Source organism: Rutidosis leptorrhynchoides, chromosome 10 (assembly GCF_046630445.1).
Source record: "Rutidosis leptorrhynchoides isolate AG116_Rl617_1_P2 chromosome 10, CSIRO_AGI_Rlap_v1, whole genome shotgun sequence".
Classification (NCBI taxonomy): domain Eukaryota; kingdom Viridiplantae; phylum Streptophyta; class Magnoliopsida; order Asterales; family Asteraceae; genus Rutidosis; species Rutidosis leptorrhynchoides.
Window position 1 is genome coordinate 114,464,983 of NC_092342.1, and position 17,372 is coordinate 114,482,354.

Here is a 17,372-nt window from a genome sequence, read left to right on the forward strand (position 1 = left end):
TTTGTACGAAAGAATTTTTAATTACAATCTTTATGAAAACATATATACATATATATCTTCTTCAGATGTAATCATGGATTTAATGAATTAATATGATATTAAACTCATTCGATTTACCGTTAGAACATGAATATTTAATCTCTAAAACATTAGAGATTACATAATCGCCATGTCAAATGAAGATAAATGATGTAGAATGAAGATTATACCCGAGGTACAAAATGAGATGTTGAGACACGTGGTGTTGAAACTTGGGTTGTTGGTGGTACTAATGAAGTTGCTGAAGCTGGTAAGTTTTGCACCATATTCTTCAAATTGATTACTCGAGCGCGAAGTTCGTTGACTTCTTGTATTACTCGAGGATGATTGTCGGATTGGACGAGCGGATGAATAAGATTCAAAATTTTGAGATAGTATATAATCGTGGCTAGATATTCAGGAAATGAGGATAAAAATGGTGTTGCGGATAGGTTCGCCGGTAAGTGCTTCAGGTTCTTCACCAAGAGGTGAATTCAGTTGATGGAAAAGATCGGCTTCTTCTCGTCTCCATTGTTTAAGTAAACTACGAACTCATCAGATGAATTGGAGATGGATGATTGGTTGATTCATTCTGATGACACTGCTTTCGGGGCTTAGTTGAAAATCCATATCGGAATAGCTCTCGGAATCTGAGGAATTCGAACTGGTTGAGGGATTCATCTCATACGATCAGATGAAGGATTTTCGATAAGAAATAGATTATAGAATGTAGATTAGTACCCTGCAATACATAATTTACATATGCATATAAAATACTAAAATCCCATAAGTTACGGAGGAATCCACGGAATATGTCAGGCAAGGTTTACAGTAACAGATACGCTAAGATACGAATTTATCTATACACTATCTATGCAATAGAGGCAGTAAGATGTTTCTAGACTTTAAGGATGATAAGCAAGGAATTTTCCGACACTGAATGATAAGCAAAACTTTTGGCATGCAGGCACGGTCGAAGTCCAGACTCATTAATGCATCTAAATATCTATCAGTTAGACACACCAATGCAAGACCTGGTTCGCTAAGAACCTGGCTCTGATACCACCTGTGATGACCCATCCTAATCCTCCTGGACGAAGTCTTCAACATTTGGTTCCATTGCGAGGTACTGACTTAAGTATGCCATAAACGACTCCATGTAATATGAGCAAATGCACAGCGGAAGATTTCTTTCATACCTGAGAATAAACATGCTTAAAAGTGTCAACCAAAAGGTTGGTGAGTTCATAGATTTATCATAACAATCAGTTTAATATATTAATAGACCACAAGATTTTCGTTTATAAATATATGTACACTCGCAAGTGTATAAAAGTATTCTATAAGTTGTAGGCACCCGGTAACAAGCTTTAACGTTCATGTTTTACCCTCTGAAGTACACCAGATCAGGTGTGTTTAAAATAACCTCGAAGTACTAAAGCATCCCATAGTCAGGATGGGGTTTATCAGGCCCAATAGATCTATCTTTAGGATTCGCGCCTACCGTACATAGACAAGTAGTTTAATGTTACCAAGCTAAGGGTATATTTCTGGTTTAAACCCACATAGAATTAGTTTTAGTACTTGTGCCTACTTCGTAAAACATTTATAAAACAGCGCATGTATTCTCAGCCCAAAAATATATATTACAAAAGCAATTAAAAAGGGAGCAAATGAAACTCACCTACTGTATTTTGTATTAAAAATACATAGAACGACATTGAACAAGTATAGGGTTGGCCTCGGATTCACGAACCTCAAAGGTGAAAAAGGAAAATATTTGCCCAAGCCCGGGCTCGAACCCGCGACCTCTTGATTAAACACAAACAACACTCAACTATCTGCTCTGCATCTCCTTTTCATTTTTAATTATAATTATAATTTCTTTTAACTAAATTTCTATTTTCATCTTCATTATATTATCACCATCATTCTCATGTATCATGATAATCGTACCATCATATAACATCATTCATTTTAAAATCATGCACCCATCATCATAATCATAATAACATATGATCATCTTCTTCATTCCATCATCAATATCATACCATGATTATTATCTTCATCATCATACCACGATCATCATCATACATACTATACGCATCATCATCATCATCAACCATCATAATCATCATTACTAATATCATAATTTACATAAAATTACCACCATCATATCTTCATTATCTTGATAACGTTGTCATCACCATCATCATCATCTTTACTCACCTCATTCTTGGTTCCGTAAAAATAGAAAGAAAAAAAAACTGCAGTTGCAGTCAATTAATGGAGAAACCACACAAGTGATGGTAAGGCCCAACGATATAGATAATCCTACGGCCCAATTCTATTGAACAGACTCAATTTTTCACAAGCCCAATATGATCAACAACTTTTGTGGTTCGTTATGTTAGGGATTTATTTTAAACTATAATCAATTAGCAGCTCCTGTTATGGTGGGTTCCTTCGTCAGGGAAAAGGGAAACAGAAACAATAATACAACATCATCATGCTTTATCTATCACACATAGTGTACTTGTCATCATCATTCTTCATCGATTTAATATAAACAGAAAATGGTAGCGGGTAGGAGCAACAGTTCATCCCCATACTATTCCATCGTCTTCTTGAAACATCGTCACCATTTTCACATAATTTCTTCTTCTTCCATCATTAACACAGACGTCATCATCTTCTTTATCACTTTCGCGTTTAATAGAAACATATATAGATTGTATTGCAACAGCAAAAAAAAAAAAGAACTGCAGTTGAATTCATGATGACGTCCGACAAACAAAAGAAAACAAAAGGAAAAAAATAATGGAAAACAGAAACCCTTTTTACAGCGAGCAACAATTTTCGATGGGTTGATCCAAGTGTTTGTCTTGGTGGTTTTTTTTTTTCGAAAGTCTTTGGGTGCCTGGTCAGGCACGAGAACTTAACAGTAACGAGCAAGTAATGGGTGGTGGTGACCGTTGAGTTTAAGTGGTGGGTTACAATGGTTTTCGATGGTGGTCATAATCACGTTGGTGGTGGCGTATCCATGGAGTGATACGGTGGTGATGGGGTGTGATTCAAGGTGGTGATTATGGAGATAGAAGGGTGACGTTAGTGATGATAACAAAAGTGGTGGTGGTGAGGTAGGGAATGGTTGGTGACGTTTGGTGGTTGTGGACGGTGGCTCACGGTGGTGTTTTATCTTCGATTCTTGGCTACCATAACAAACTAACAGTAGTGGTTAACAAACGTAGTAGTGAAACTTGAACAACATCCGTAGCTAAAGTTCGTGTGATGTTTTGGTGGTGAAGGTGTCTAAACATGAGCATAAAATAAAGGAAGGTCGTGTTTTAATGGAGGTGGTGATGATACTCCGGGTGGTCAAAGAAGAAGAAGTGTGAGACTAGTGGGTGGTAATCTTATGTGTATGCATTTAGATATATATATATATATATATATATATATATATATATATATATATCTAACTTCCATGTCGGTAAATTGTTTAAGAATGAGATTGAGATAGATTGAGATATTTGTGAAAGATGTCAAAAACAAAAAGTAACACAGTATCCTAATTTTAATTCCCGTGAAGTTAAATTAGTGGAGTTGTTTTCCGTCTCTATCTCTCTATCATTCAATGTCTACACATAATACAATAATTAATTATAATATTAATAATAATTAATAATTATAATATAATTATAATATTAAATATTGATTTGAAATTGAAAGATAACTAAAGTTAGGTAATACAGTAAGCAGCGAATTCATTTGGTTTAATCTACCGACACCTTTCTCACACAGTGTATATTGTACTCCGTTGTTAATTAGTGACGGATAAAAATTCTTCAGAAAAATCCCAAATTTTTACAGTAATTATATTTATTTATTTTAGTCAATATTGAATAAAAATTCGGTCATTAATTGTTTAAAATTATTAAATAATAATTAACTCAACTGTCCGCGCTCCTTCCAGGTAAAATATAAAAAAAAATATTAAAGTTTAATAATTAGATCCTAGATTTACTTTTGATAAGCCTATAATTTAGTTTACTCATTTTCGGATCACCGTTTAATTTAAAATCACATAAGTTCGAATTTAACTTGCTTAATATCAATCGAAACATCAATCGAGTATCACAATCATTTAATATTTATTTTTAATATACATTATTTATATATAGGTATGTTTTAAATAATAATTATTATAAAATCATATTTTTATTTTATTTTACAGAATTAATTTTAATAACAATAACATATAATATTTCAAATTATATTTCCAATTGTTATCTATATATATATATATATATATATATATATATATATATATATATATATATATATATATATATATATATATATATACACACATATATATACACACATATCCATTTACAATTAATTGTTCGTGAATCGTCGAAAATGGTCGAAGTCTAATGAATGTACGAAAATAGTTCAAAAATTTTGAGACGCAACATTACGGACTTTGCTTATCATATCAGAATTATGAAATCGTATCGTGAGTTTGGTTCAAAATTAGTCGAAATTTTCCGGATCGTGACACAAACCGGTCATTAAACGGTAAAAACCCCCCTTTATAATAATAATATTACTTATATATATATTTGTATTTTTATAAATTAAACTAATATAGCGTTAAACTTTGATTAAAAGATTTTCCCTGTGGAACGAACCGGACTTACTAAAAACTACACTACTGTACGATTAGGTACACTGCCTATAAGTGTTGTAGCAAGGTTTAAGTATATCCATTCACTAAATAAATAAATAAATATCTTGTGTAAAATTGTATCGTATTTAATAGTATTTCCTAGTAAAATTTAAGCTATTTTATATACACCTCGCATAACATCAGTAATCTTTGAATTTGAGATAAGTCTCAAATCTCAATTTCCACACATCAACCAATGATTTGACACTTTCAAAAACGTTTATAGAGCAATGATTTAAGCAACCGCTCTAATACCAATTGTAAGTAACTAGAGGGGGGTGAATAGTTACTTAATACGTTTTTAACACTTTTTCGATTGATCACCGAATTCGATTAACTATGACCAACCAATTCAACTCAAACTTGATGTGTGTAGTGTTTATGTTCAAAATGATGAATGAAGTAATGTAAAGAACATAGACACAATGATTTATAGTGGTTCGGGTGGATGTTAACTAATCCACCTTAATCCACTCCCCGATTACACTAATCGGGATTTGTTGCTTCACTAAGCACTTCCAAACCCGGTGGAGATCCGATTTACAAGTCTTCAACTTCTTTGGTAGACAACAAACCTAAACTTTCTATCCCTTTGAAAGATCAACTCCAACCTAGATCAACTTGTGTTCACCTTGGACAAGTATTAATCTCCAAATAAGATTAATCAACTTCCTAAGTCCCTTTAAGGAAGTAGATCACTAAGCTAGTCTATGCTTCTGCTAATTGAAGTTACAAAACTTATACACTTTGTAATGATGATCCTAAGATAATACTAGGACATACATTACACTAAGTAAACTCACAAGATTAATGATTTTGATTAGTAAGTTTACAACAACCAAATTCTATATCTATAAGATCATAGAATCTTTTCTTACTTGATCACATTTGAGTAGTAATTAGAGCCCTTGTGATCTCTAGAAATAAGCTTTTGAAATATGCAAGAGGGTCAACTTCAAATGCTCTTCAATGCTTGCCTTTTATAGTAGGATTCAAAAAAATAGCCGTTGACACACGGTTGCCAGCACGGTCGACCGTGGTTCGACCGTGCATGTTCCAGTCCAAAATTGGTATCCGTTGTATAGCCGTTTGACTCAAACTTGAACACCACATTTTGGCACCTTTACTCCTTCTAGCACCTGCAAAAGAAACCAAACATCCTATACAAGTACTATATGCATTAAGTGTGAGAGATTTGGTCTTATTGTGTGAAAGTGACATAACACTCCATTAGTGGTAAATCCAAAATTCTTGGAGAAGTGTCTTGATTGATATTTTGCGAAATCTCAGATTGGTCAAGACTTAGTTAGTCACTTTAATGCATTTGGTTTAATTCTAAAGACTAGTCAATATGTCATTAATTTCCTAGTTTCAATTAATCACAAGTCATGTTTATTTTAAGCTTAGGTAAATTAATTGAATGATGTCTTTCTAAGATAATTATTAAGTATGTAGAGACATCAAAGTTAAGTCATACTTGAACAAGCAATCACAATTTGTTACTTAGACAAGACCAAGTAAACAATTGATCATAATTTCATTGTGAACCAATTTGCACTTAATTTGTTGGAGTAGACTAGATACTTGAATCCTAACTAGTAAGCACATAACAAGCATGTTAGTCGAGTTGAAAAATTTATGAGTATTAAACATATTAGCAAGTAGCAAGTAATACTCACACATAGTAAGAGATAGTTACTCTAAGATCAATCATATAGATATTTGCACAACTTGTAATTTAAGCTTTTAGCAAGCTTACTTGCAATATAACATATTGCATGATTAATGTGTAAGCACACATTAATGTCCAACACATGCACAAGGGAAGAGCAGTCTCTAGTTGGGACTTGGTGACCATCCTAAATATATCTAAGTGTATTTTAGGATTACAAGTCTTTACTAGTTACACTTGAAAGCATTTCCCTTAATTAATCACTAAGTCATCTTTAATAGTAATTCTTGTTCTAGTGACATTGGTTTAAGTGTGTTGGTACTTGATGATCATACTAAGGATGTCTAGATAAGAATTAAGATCACAAGTTGTTGATTAACACTTATGTGTTATGCCTAATCTTGGTTAATTTGTCATTAAGATGTCATTAGGCGTAATTAACCACAATTAGTGTTTTTATGACCAAAACTCAATTGAGTATGGAGAAGGCATATATTATAAGCATGTTGAAAAAGGTTTCATGAATTTTAGATGTCGGGAACTAGTCAAACTTTATTTGGTCAAAATTGGTAACAGAGAAAACTGCGGTCGCACTGCGGTTGACCGTGGTGGCGACCGTGCAACTTGTTTTCACAAAACAGCGTTGCAATTCAGTTTGGGGTTCTGCGGCTGACTATGCGGTCGACCGTGCCTTTGACCGTGTATGTTGCTGAACTTTTAATTCTATTCTTTAAGCTATGTTTGACTTGGTCATTTGCAAGATAAAGTATGGATTAGTGACCTTGCGTGTTTTATGTTAAGATGTCGGTCATCACTTATGCATATGTATATGTCATCATCAAAACATATTCTTTGGTTAATCATCATTCTTAACTTTGTCGTTTAGTTCATTAACCAACATTCAACCAACACTCTTGACAACCGCCTGCTCCTCCGTTACATTCGGAGTAGGGAGGACCAAGTCGGCCCCATCACCGGCGTTCCGTTCCAGATCTTGCGGAACAACATCCGGCTCGCCTTTCGGATTCACCGGCACGTTCTCAAAATTGATCTCCTCGAGATCACCAAACGCCATTGCAGTAGCAAACTCCACCACTGTTGCATAAAAATAAAACAAGGTTAGTAAACAAATAACCAACTAAATAACACAACAGTAGGCTAGGTTCAGTCTCCACCTGCTCCATTATAGCGAATGACAGGCTTGGTATTCGGATCCGGCCATTGGTGACTCACTACTCCCAACATAAGCATGGCCTCTGGATATGGCCGTTGGGGAAACCTGAACTCTTGAATGGCCAATATACATGCGTTCTCGGCAGCATTCAATTTTGGAATCTTATTGGCTCCGTTCTTTATGTTTATTGCCCATTCACAAAGTTCGACAAACCGTGCCGGTAGCCCTTTGCTATCAACAAAAAAGAACGACTCCCGCCATTTTAACCCCCTAATTTCCAAACTCTAATTTCCAACCACTTAAAAAAAATTGAGAACCAAAACCCTAAACTTTAAACCGTTCGTGTTAAAATATTCAATCTAAACCCTAATTTCTGAACCCTAAACCCTAATTTCGAAACCCAAAACCCTAATTTTTAAACTATAGCTAAACCCAAGGTTGGAGAACTCGGATCTCGGGGAGATCTCGTTTGGACTTTTTTAAGGAGATCTCGACATCTCGGAATAATCTCGGGGAGATCTCGGACGTTGACTTACGTTGACTTTGTAGTTTTTTTACTAAAAAAATACATAAAAACATAAATATATGTATATTTATATACGTTTTTACGAGATTTTACAACAATATCCGAGAAATGAGCGAGAAAATCTTAGAAATTAAGAATTTTACAAGAAAAGCTTACAAATTAGCAAGAAAATCTGAGAAATCGTGGTTTTGACTAAGTTTGACCCCGTTGACCGAGAAATCTCGGGAGATGAACATCTCGTCTCGGTTGCCTTCTAAAAACGATATCTCGAGGGAGATCTCGGGGAGATCTCGGGAGATTTACAACACTGGCTAAACCCTAATTTTTAACCCCCTAATTTCCAAACCCTAATTTCTAACCCCTTAAAAAAAACTCAGAACCAAAACATTCAATGCATTGAATGTTTTCATTTTTTTTCTTCGAGCGTTTTACCGCCAAAATAATAACATTCGTCATAAAGTGTCTTTTTTAAATGTTCCTCATGGATACCCCTCTTTTCTTGAGCCAGAGTAGGGGCTTTTGTGGCATCTAGTTCAGTATCATATAGAGCAGATAGTTGACTCCCTCGGCTAAGAAGGTTGACTTATCTGTCACTTCTGTAACTTCTCTTTAGCTTCTTAATTGAATTGGTTAGAAAGTCTTTCCTTTACCAGGCATTGGCTAGAAGAGAGGGATTAGTCTCCCTCCAACACTGACTTCTTAGTCGAGTGATTCTCTTTCTCCTTAGCTTCGGTTTTTTTTTTCATGTGATCGATGCCTGAAAAAAAAATTCGGAAAAACCGAAAAAAAAATTATTTCCCCCCACTTCCCCTAAAAAAGTGCTTCCCTCTTGAATAAATCTCTCTCTCTCTCTCTCTATATATATATATATATATATATATATATATATATATATATATATATATATATAAACTCATCTTTCTTGTGTAAAGTCTGATATATGTGATCCAAATTATTTTTCCTTATGAGGAGCACAACTTATTTTTCTTACTACTATGATTCTAAGAAAACAACTAATAACACTAATGCATGTAAAAAAACTAATAACACTAGTGTACATGCATAAAAGTTATTTTGGTTGAGTTTTTACCCGAACAGCTGGGATCGAAACTGGACTGATACTGAATTGTACATAGGTCGTCTAGTCCTCGGTTCTTGTATTTATATAAGTTTGGGTCTTAGGTGGTTCGGGTATACCCCATTTGGATCCAGGTATGACCCATGTACAACTCTAGTTTTGATGGCGTCTTCATAAACAATGGTAGTGTTCGTCTTCCTTCCGCCTTTGGAAGGAAGAATCTACATAAAGACGGTTTGTTTTTTTCTTGAAGAGTCAAGACCACATGGTGTATGACTAAAGAAGTATAAATACAAATTCTAGTAAAAAAAAAAGTAAGTGTTTGTTTGGGTGGTGCAGCCTCATTGCTAAATAACCACCACTCATTCCAAAAGGATCCAAATCAAAAAATCCACAATCAACAACTACTACAATGTGGACTTGAAAAAAATCATCAATTTTTTTTTTGTTTTGCAAAATCACCACTTCCTCCTCCACCAACAACCATCACACCCCCCTACACCACCACCTCAATGGCCACCGGCTAGCTAAATTATTAATATTAATATTCTTTTTAGCAATAATCAGATTATATCCATATAAACACTATGACTACCTCAGCTTACTGTTTTTCTTCCAGTAAGAATGCAATCACACATTCGAATTTTCCCTTTCTTAATTCCAATCTTCATCTACCAAAACAAAGAAATCATATTGCTTTCACTCAAGAACCCAAAAAAGATTTGATCTTGAGCATACCCAATTCATATTTTTCATTTTCAAACTCAAAAAACTACCATAAGTTCACTCCCCTTTTTGCATCTTTATCCGAATCGTCGAGTGAAAATCAAGAAAATGTTGACGAAGATGGTGAATTGCCTGGTATGGCTCAGGCTTTTCACATATCTTCAAATACAGCTTCTGCTATTTCTATTTGCATTGCAGTAGCAGCTTTAAGTTTACCAATTGTTATGAAATCTTTAGCTCAAGGAATGGGTTTAAAGATCAAGTTGTTATCATACGCAACCCTTTTATTCGGGTTTTATATGGCTTGGAACATTGGTGCGAACGATGTGGCAAATGCCATGGGGACATCAGTGGGGTCCGGGGCTTTGTCACTTAGGCAGGCCGTTCTGACGGCTGCCGTGTTAGAGTTTTCGGGTGCATTGCTAATGGGAAGGCATGTTACTAGCACAATGCAAAAAGGGATTCTCGTCGCTAATGTTTTTCAAGGAAAAGATACTTTGCTTTTTGCGGGTTTGTTATCATCATTAGCAGCTGCAGGAACCTGGTTACAGGTAAAGATTGAAAAATGTAGTTTTGTTGGCGAATAAACGATAATATAAAATAACACAGATCCGAAGATCAACAGGTACAAAACCGATACAACCAGAATCAGAACTAGCCTAGTTAACAAATACAATAAGCATGACATGGGATCCACTAATACTTAGGATAGACCTAAAGAGCCTTTAATTAGTAATTAAATGGAACCTTAGTATAATAAACTAGAAGTTGCATTTGGGCTTCTATACAAGAAAAATGTTGACTATTTTCGGGTGTTGGTCAGGTTGCATCATACTATGGGTGGCCCGTCTCGACTACACATTGTATTGTAGGATCCATGGTTGGGTTTGGCCTGGTGTATGGAGGACCTGGTGCAGTATTCTGGAGCTCATTAGCAAGGGTGACATCATCTTGGGTTATATCACCACTTATGGGTGCAGCAGTTTCCTTCCTAGTATACAAATGCATCCGCAGGGTACGTAATATCAACTACATCTAGGAATAAGTTGATATTTTTATATTTGTATTAATATTAATTATAAATAATACAATTTCTTCAAATTTCTCGCTCCTCTCAATCTAAGTAATTACCTTCAGACATACAGTCAAAACTCATGGTGCTGATTATTAGTTTAAACATCATCTATGAACTAAAAACCTTATAATGGGTAGAGTTTGGGTTATAATTTATCCTCAATAGGTTACATGGGAAAAGTAAATTTTTTAACGAAAAGGGATGGGTCAAATGGGTTTAAAGTCTCACAAAGTGTTATTTTCTTATGCTTAAAACCTCCTAAATTGTTTAACCTATATAACTTGGATTATATTATGGTAATAACCAAGGTTGAAGAACTCGGAACTCAGGGAGTTCTCGGAGGGATAATTTTTGGGAGTTCTCGAAGAACTCGGGGAGAACTCGGTTGGGGAGAACATGGTTGTTGACTAACGTTGACTTTCTAATATAAATATATATTTTCGAATATTATATGTATAAATATTAGACTTTTGAGATAATTTTTATGATACATAATATAATATATAACTACAAACAAATGTTGACCGAGATTTGACCGAGATATTCAATTTATCGGACGTTGACCGAAATTAAACTCAATTTATCGGTCGTTGACCGATAAAATCTGAAGTTGACCGAATTTTTGAAACGAGAACTCGGCAACCTCCTGGAAACGAGTTATCGCCGAGTTCTCGGCCGATTTTTCCGATTTTTACAACCATGGTAATAACATGGCTTTTGAATAATCTTCAACACATTAACTATTTAAAAAGTGGAGAAAACTTGTTTGTCAGTCAACTTTGATCTGTTACCCCAACCTATTTGCCACTTGTTATGCATCAAAAGATGTCCAAGATGTATGCTTTTAGGGTTTAACAAGCATTATGTATTTCTAACCCATTATACTATATTTAGTTTGTTTACAGTGCACCAAACCCCGGACAAGCAGCGGCCGCTGCCGCACCGGTTGCTGTTTTTGTGGGTGTAACCGCAATAACTTTTGCAGCTTTTCCTGTAAGCAACATAGTCCCTATAGCTGTAGCCCAGGCTTTAGGGTGCGGTACAGTGGGTGCGTTTATAGTCAACAATATCATCCGTAAACAGCTCGGTCACCTTCTAGACAAGTCAAAGTCAACTCCGCACGAGCCACACGAAGACTCAACTCCAAAAAGCATCGGGTTTCTATCCGATATCGCAGGCCCCACTGGCACCCAACTGGAAATAGTCTACGGTGTTTTCGGGTACATGCAGATATTATCTGCCTGCTTCATGTCATTTGCCCATGGCGGAAACGATGTTTCTAATGCAATCGGACCATTAGCTGCGGCTCTATCTATATTACAAGGTGGGGCCACCGGGGGCGAAATCGTCATTCCACTTGACGTTCTTGCTTGGGGCGGATTTGGGATTGTTGCAGGGCTAATGATGTGGGGGTACAGAGTGATTGCTACAATTGGTAAAAAGATTACAGAGTTGACTCCTACAAGAGGATTTGCAGCTGAATTTGCAGCTGCTTCAGTTGTACTATTTGCATCAAAACTTGGACTTCCTATATCGGCTACACATACACTCGTGGGTGCGGTTATGGGTGTTGGGTTTGCTAGAGGACTTAATAGTGTGAGAGCCGAAACGGTTAGAGAAATTGTTACTTCGTGGGTTGTGACCATTCCAGCTGGTGCACTGTTTGCAGTGATCTACACATGGCTTTTTACAAAGTTCTTGCCTAATATTTTTTGAGTGAACATTAAAAAGATCCAAACTTTCTTAATCAGATCTTTTTCGTCTATCTGATACATAATCTATGATTACCTAAACATTGGAAATCGTCGTTTCTATAGTTTGACATCTATTTATTTTAAGCTTATCTTTGTATTGATTCCCATTGATACATCTATAAGAAAAATGTCATAAAACCATAAATGAGTAACACGCATTGCAAAAGCAGTAACACAATAACAATTTGCATTTCATAAAACTACATACCAGTTTCATGCGGTTTCAAATAATTCCAGTCAGAACCCCGCCATGATTTTGACTTGTTGACCGGCTGTACAAGTTGTCGTTTTGACTGTATATGTTTCTTACTTTTCCCGTTAATCTGTTTTGCCCAGCTAAATGTTTCCTTTACAACTTCTCATAATGTCGTCAAATGATCTTGACCACAGATTTACTGATCTTTCTCGTTTTTGTTTCGTCTTATTACTTGTTCTATGAGCATCAACTCGTTGGCGCGTACTTTATCTTTGTAAACATCAATTTGTCAATAATGATCATCTTCATAAATCTAGTCAAGAATAACGATGTTGTAATATGAACCGAAATTCTTAATAATCGGTTATCTGTTTTGATCTTTGCCAGCTCAGCAAACACATCCTTGTGCTCATATCATACTCCCAAAGACCCGACGCCACCTGGCGTTCTAGTTTCTTTTGTCTCCCACTAATCCAATTATTGTGAAGTACAAAACAACCTAATTCAATACACTTTGATGACACATTAGTAGAGTCCCACAGGTCTCGGTAAGCCCCATTTGGAAAGAGATTTCGATCCAAGAAACGGACGGTCAGATTTGTTTCGGGTTCGAGACACATGTCATCACCTAAGCGATTTGATCCGTTTAACCCACACAAAGTATCGTAAAAACTTGGTTGTTCTGAAAGATTTGATAAAGACGCATGCTTTACTACCTTTTGTAAAGCAGCAATCGTTGCGCCATCGGAGTGAGCATAGTAGAAGCCCGAGTTTAGGCGACGAGGCAAATTTATTGGACCTGCACAAAACTATAGTGATTAGTAGCTTAAGTAGGCCTCATACGTCGAAAAGATCAATTATTTAAGAAAACAATACGTCAATTACGTTTAAAAACACAGTGTTAGTACAAAAAATCCAAATTTTTGAATAAAAATTTACTTGAAACACAAACCTGTGATTTTGTACTCATCTGATTGAGCTACAAATACTGCAGGACCAAAAACGGTAAGCAATGGCAACGGATTCTTAAACCAATAAACATCAACGTCGCTCATTAGTACATTATAACCAAGTTTCAGAATTTCCAAAACTACCCTTGATTTGACTTTGGTTACCCTTTGAAAGCAATTAGTTCCAAAATGGCAATCATTGTAGCTGATGTTGCTCGGAGCTAATCGATCCCTATAAACCGGCAATCCCTACAACATAAATACGACCTTAAAGATAAATATAAAACCAAAGATCCAAACTTTGAGTAGAGTAAATACAAAACTAAAAATCCAAACTTTGACTTTTTAAAAAGATATAAAAAAGATCCAAACTTTGAGTAGAAGTTCATAGAGTAACTCACCTGCAAGACGCAGAAGTCGTATATTTCATCATCGAGAGCATAAACAACAAAGTTTAAGACATGAAGAACATGCAGCCTACATACCCAACTCATTAACATATCTTTATAACTATATCCTGCAACTGCTAACACAATCGTCTTATTCTGGTCAGCCATTTTCGATAACAGAAGCTCTAAAGAGAATGGAAGGGCTAACGGCTCCGATGACATCACTCGGTTCTCTTTCGAGCAGGTTACGTTTCCGTCAAGAGTTTTTATTTTATCAAAACAACTCGTAAGTTTCCTATGTTTACTCAATCCAAATGGATAAACAATGTTGTTTGTAGTACTAGCAAAATGATAGCGTCCGTTACACTTAAATAGCTTGATCAAATCAGAGTAACCACCTTCATGAAAGATTAATGATCCATATAATGCTCCCAAATGGGAATTTCCTACGTTTTCCCAAATTGTTGCATCATTATCATCATCATCATCATCATCAAGATTATGTATAAAGAAACCTGAGATGGTCCAACTTGCATCAAATACGAACCTAAAGTTGGAAGACAAAGCCTCGTTTATGACCCAACGGGTGTGGAAACCTTTTCCATACAAAAACGGGGGAAGAACACCGTTATGCAAAGGAACATCGCCATTATTCCATGCCATAATCATCTTTTTGTCATCACAACGTTCCCGTAACCCATGAGAAAGATAGTCCTGCAACTAAAATGAAGAGAGTAGATATTTAGGGGTGTTAAGTGAGCATTTTGCAAGTGATTGTATGACATTGAATAACGTTAAAAGATGTTACTTGTAAGCTAAAGCAAAAAATATATATCACTTAAAAAGGCACATCCAAACACACCTAAAACGTGTAAATATTAATCGTATAGTAGTTTTTGGCCATTTATATCTACCTTTTCAAGTTTGATCCTTTCACCATTGTCCCCTAGCCAATGTTTTCCACAGACATCCAATAGACATGGGAAAGCTGAGATGTTTCTTGATGAAGCAACGAGGAGCCAATCATGGTCAAGTTTATTTACATAACTTAGTGTTGAAATGAAGTCCGGCAAAAGAATGGTTTCCGAATCCATCAGAACAGATATATTGGAACTTGAAATTTGTGCTCTTGCTACCATTGAATGAAAGAATGGGGTACCTAAAAAACTAAACCCGATATAAAAACATGTGAAATTCTCTACACTTGTACTCATTCTATCATAGAATCATATATCTAACAGTTATCATTTATGTAGCTCAAGATTAAATGTGCGGTTGGATATTATTTGTGAATTTTGAACTCATCGGAGTGAGTTATTAACTAAAACGGGAAAAAATACGGTTTTCCCTGTTCAGGCTAACGGGGTGATGGAGAGTCTTACTACTCAGATGGACGCGGCCTAATAACTACGTATCAAATCAGATAATATATGGACTAAAAGCTATATGTATGCAAATAACTTTAGATTAATAATCATAAGTTCTCTAGAAGATGACCTTGTATTGATTTGAATACATGTTGAGCCATTAACTCACCGGCCCACCCGTTGTGCCATCTATATCTAATTTGATTATTTTGGCTCTACATATACAGTAAATCAAAACAGCATTCACTTTTACCTAAATCCAAATACTAATTGTTAAGGGTTCAAAGTTTAACAATGAAATTCAAAGTTAAAAGCACATCCTAACACCCTTTAATTACCGAATTATGTTGGCATTCATAAATGAACAAGTTTTAAGATATCATATCTCAATAATGCAAATGTGTATGCTCTCTAAAAATGAAAACTTTATGTAAATCGAAAAAGGATTACGTGAAATCAATGTTGGGTTCAGCAGTAACCCTAGAATCAAGCCCAAAAGAACCTGCAAAAGAAAAAACAGAAGGGTCTTGGCTAAAAAGAACAACCCTAATGTCTTGTGATAAACCAAGCCATGATCTAATAGCTAATGACTGTCTCTTGCCAATTGAACCACTAAAAGGTCTAGCAGCTGCAAATATTGTAATACTGGGTCCCTCTGAACCAGTAAGATTCTTGATTTGCTCTTTTATGGAAGGTGGCATTATTTGAGTAGTCGCATAAAAAGAGATTAAAATCAAGGCAAACCCACATAGCCAAATTAACCACAATCCACTTTTTAGTGCCTTTAAATGAAAATTGACCATCTTGTAATTTCAAACTCTTGATTGACTTAAAAATAAGAAAAAAGATTGAATCTTTAATTATATATCTTTAGATAATTTGAAGACCAGAGATGGGTTTGATCAAGTAATAGTCTTTTTTATATAAAAATCAATAATTGAAAAAAATAATCAAAGAATTTAAGGAATTGGTGATGAATAATGCAAAAGTTGAAATGGGATTCATGAAATTGGCAATCTTTTGTTGCTTAAAATGGGTAAAGAAGAAGGGTATAAGTATAACGCGTAACAAATGTGAAAAAAGTGAAGCTTTAACTGAGAAATGAAGCTTCTTTTTTTGTGGGAAATCCACCACCAGAAGAGGGTAGTGCAGGGGCGCCGGAAAAGGCGTTGGTGGTGGAGCAAGAGACATGTGAGACTCCAACTCACGGTGTTGACTCTGTTCACTTACTAACTTAGTTTCAAAGGTTTTGACTTCTACTTGTATTTTCAGTTTAAACCCTGGAGTTTGTCAGAATGTTATAGACCATATTTTACTATATAAGAGCACGAGGAGCGTAACATCGAACCCGGTATTTATTTCAGTGTCTCTCAGGCAGTGTGTAAAAATCGGAAAACTCGGCCGATTTTTCGGGGAGAAATCGGTTTGACCTCCCTGCCGAGAACTCGTTTTAAAATCGGCCAAAAAATCGGTCAACGACCAAAAATCGGTCAAACCTCGAAAAAATTGGTCAAATCTCGGAAAAATCGGTCAAATCTCGGAAAAATCGGTCAAATCTCGGTAAAATCGGTCAAATCTCGGGAAAAACTCGGTAAAATCTCAAAAGTCAACGAAAGTCAACCGCTAACTCCCCGAGTTCTCCGAGTTCTCGTTTTAGAGACCCTGCCGAGAACTCCCCGAGAACGGATTTCTGCAACCTTGCTCTCAGGAGA

The 17,372-nt window shown here is 35.6% G+C and overlaps 2 protein-coding genes across 4 annotated transcripts; one reads left to right on the top strand and one right to left on the bottom strand.

The window, feature by feature from the left end:
- The first annotated feature begins 9,599 nt into the window (after positions 1 to 9,599).
- LOC139869970 (inorganic phosphate transporter 2-1, chloroplastic) lies at positions 9,600 to 12,799 on the top strand. Its single transcript, XM_071857825.1, has 3 exons — positions 9,600 to 10,480; positions 10,753 to 10,944; positions 11,899 to 12,799. The coding sequence occupies exons 1-3, from the start codon at positions 9,791 to 9,793 to the stop codon at positions 12,718 to 12,720; spliced, it is 1,704 nt and encodes a 567-aa protein (XP_071713926.1). The 5' UTR covers positions 9,600 to 9,790; the 3' UTR covers positions 12,721 to 12,799.
- LOC139869969 (beta-arabinofuranosyltransferase RAY1) lies at positions 11,766 to 16,849 on the bottom strand. Of its 3 annotated transcripts, XM_071857824.1 has the most exons (6): positions 16,756 to 16,849; positions 16,111 to 16,162; positions 15,208 to 15,452; positions 14,306 to 15,013; positions 13,907 to 14,153; positions 11,766 to 13,753 (listed from the first exon to the last, which is right to left on the bottom strand). In XM_071857824.1, exons 3-6 carry the CDS (start codon positions 15,430 to 15,432, stop codon positions 13,308 to 13,310), a joined length of 1,626 nt encoding a protein of 541 aa, XP_071713925.1. In that variant the 5' UTR covers positions 15,433 to 15,452; positions 16,111 to 16,162; positions 16,756 to 16,849; the 3' UTR covers positions 11,766 to 13,307. The 3 variants fall into 3 exon arrangements, with proteins under 3 accessions (XP_071713925.1, XP_071713923.1, XP_071713922.1); XM_071857822.1 differs by having other exon boundaries at positions 14,306 to 15,007; positions 15,208 to 15,460; positions 16,111 to 16,826; XM_071857821.1 differs by having other exon boundaries at positions 15,208 to 15,460; positions 16,111 to 16,826.
- Positions 16,850 to 17,372: the final 523 nt, after the last annotated feature.

Coding starts and splice junctions, on each gene's coding strand:
- LOC139869970 (XM_071857825.1), top strand. CDS start 9,791: ATGACTACCTCAGCTTACTGTTTTTCTTCCAGTAAGAATGCAATCACA. Junction 10,481..10,752: donor CTGCAGGAACCTGGTTACAG/GTAAAGATTGAA, acceptor GGTGTTGGTCAG/GTTGCATCATACTATGGGTG. Junction 10,945..11,898: donor TATACAAATGCATCCGCAGG/GTACGTAATATC, acceptor TACTATATTTAG/TTTGTTTACAGTGCACCAAA.
- LOC139869969 (XM_071857821.1), bottom strand. CDS start 16,463: ATGGTCAATTTTCATTTAAAGGCACTAAAAAGTGGATTGTGGTTAATT. Junction 14,154..14,305: donor ACGACTTCTGCGTCTTGCAG/GTGAGTTACTCT, acceptor TTTATGTTGTAG/GGATTGCCGGTTTATAGGGA. Junction 13,754..13,906: donor AGATGAGTACAAAATCACAG/GTTTGTGTTTCA, acceptor AGTTTTGTGCAG/GTCCAATAAATTTGCCTCGT.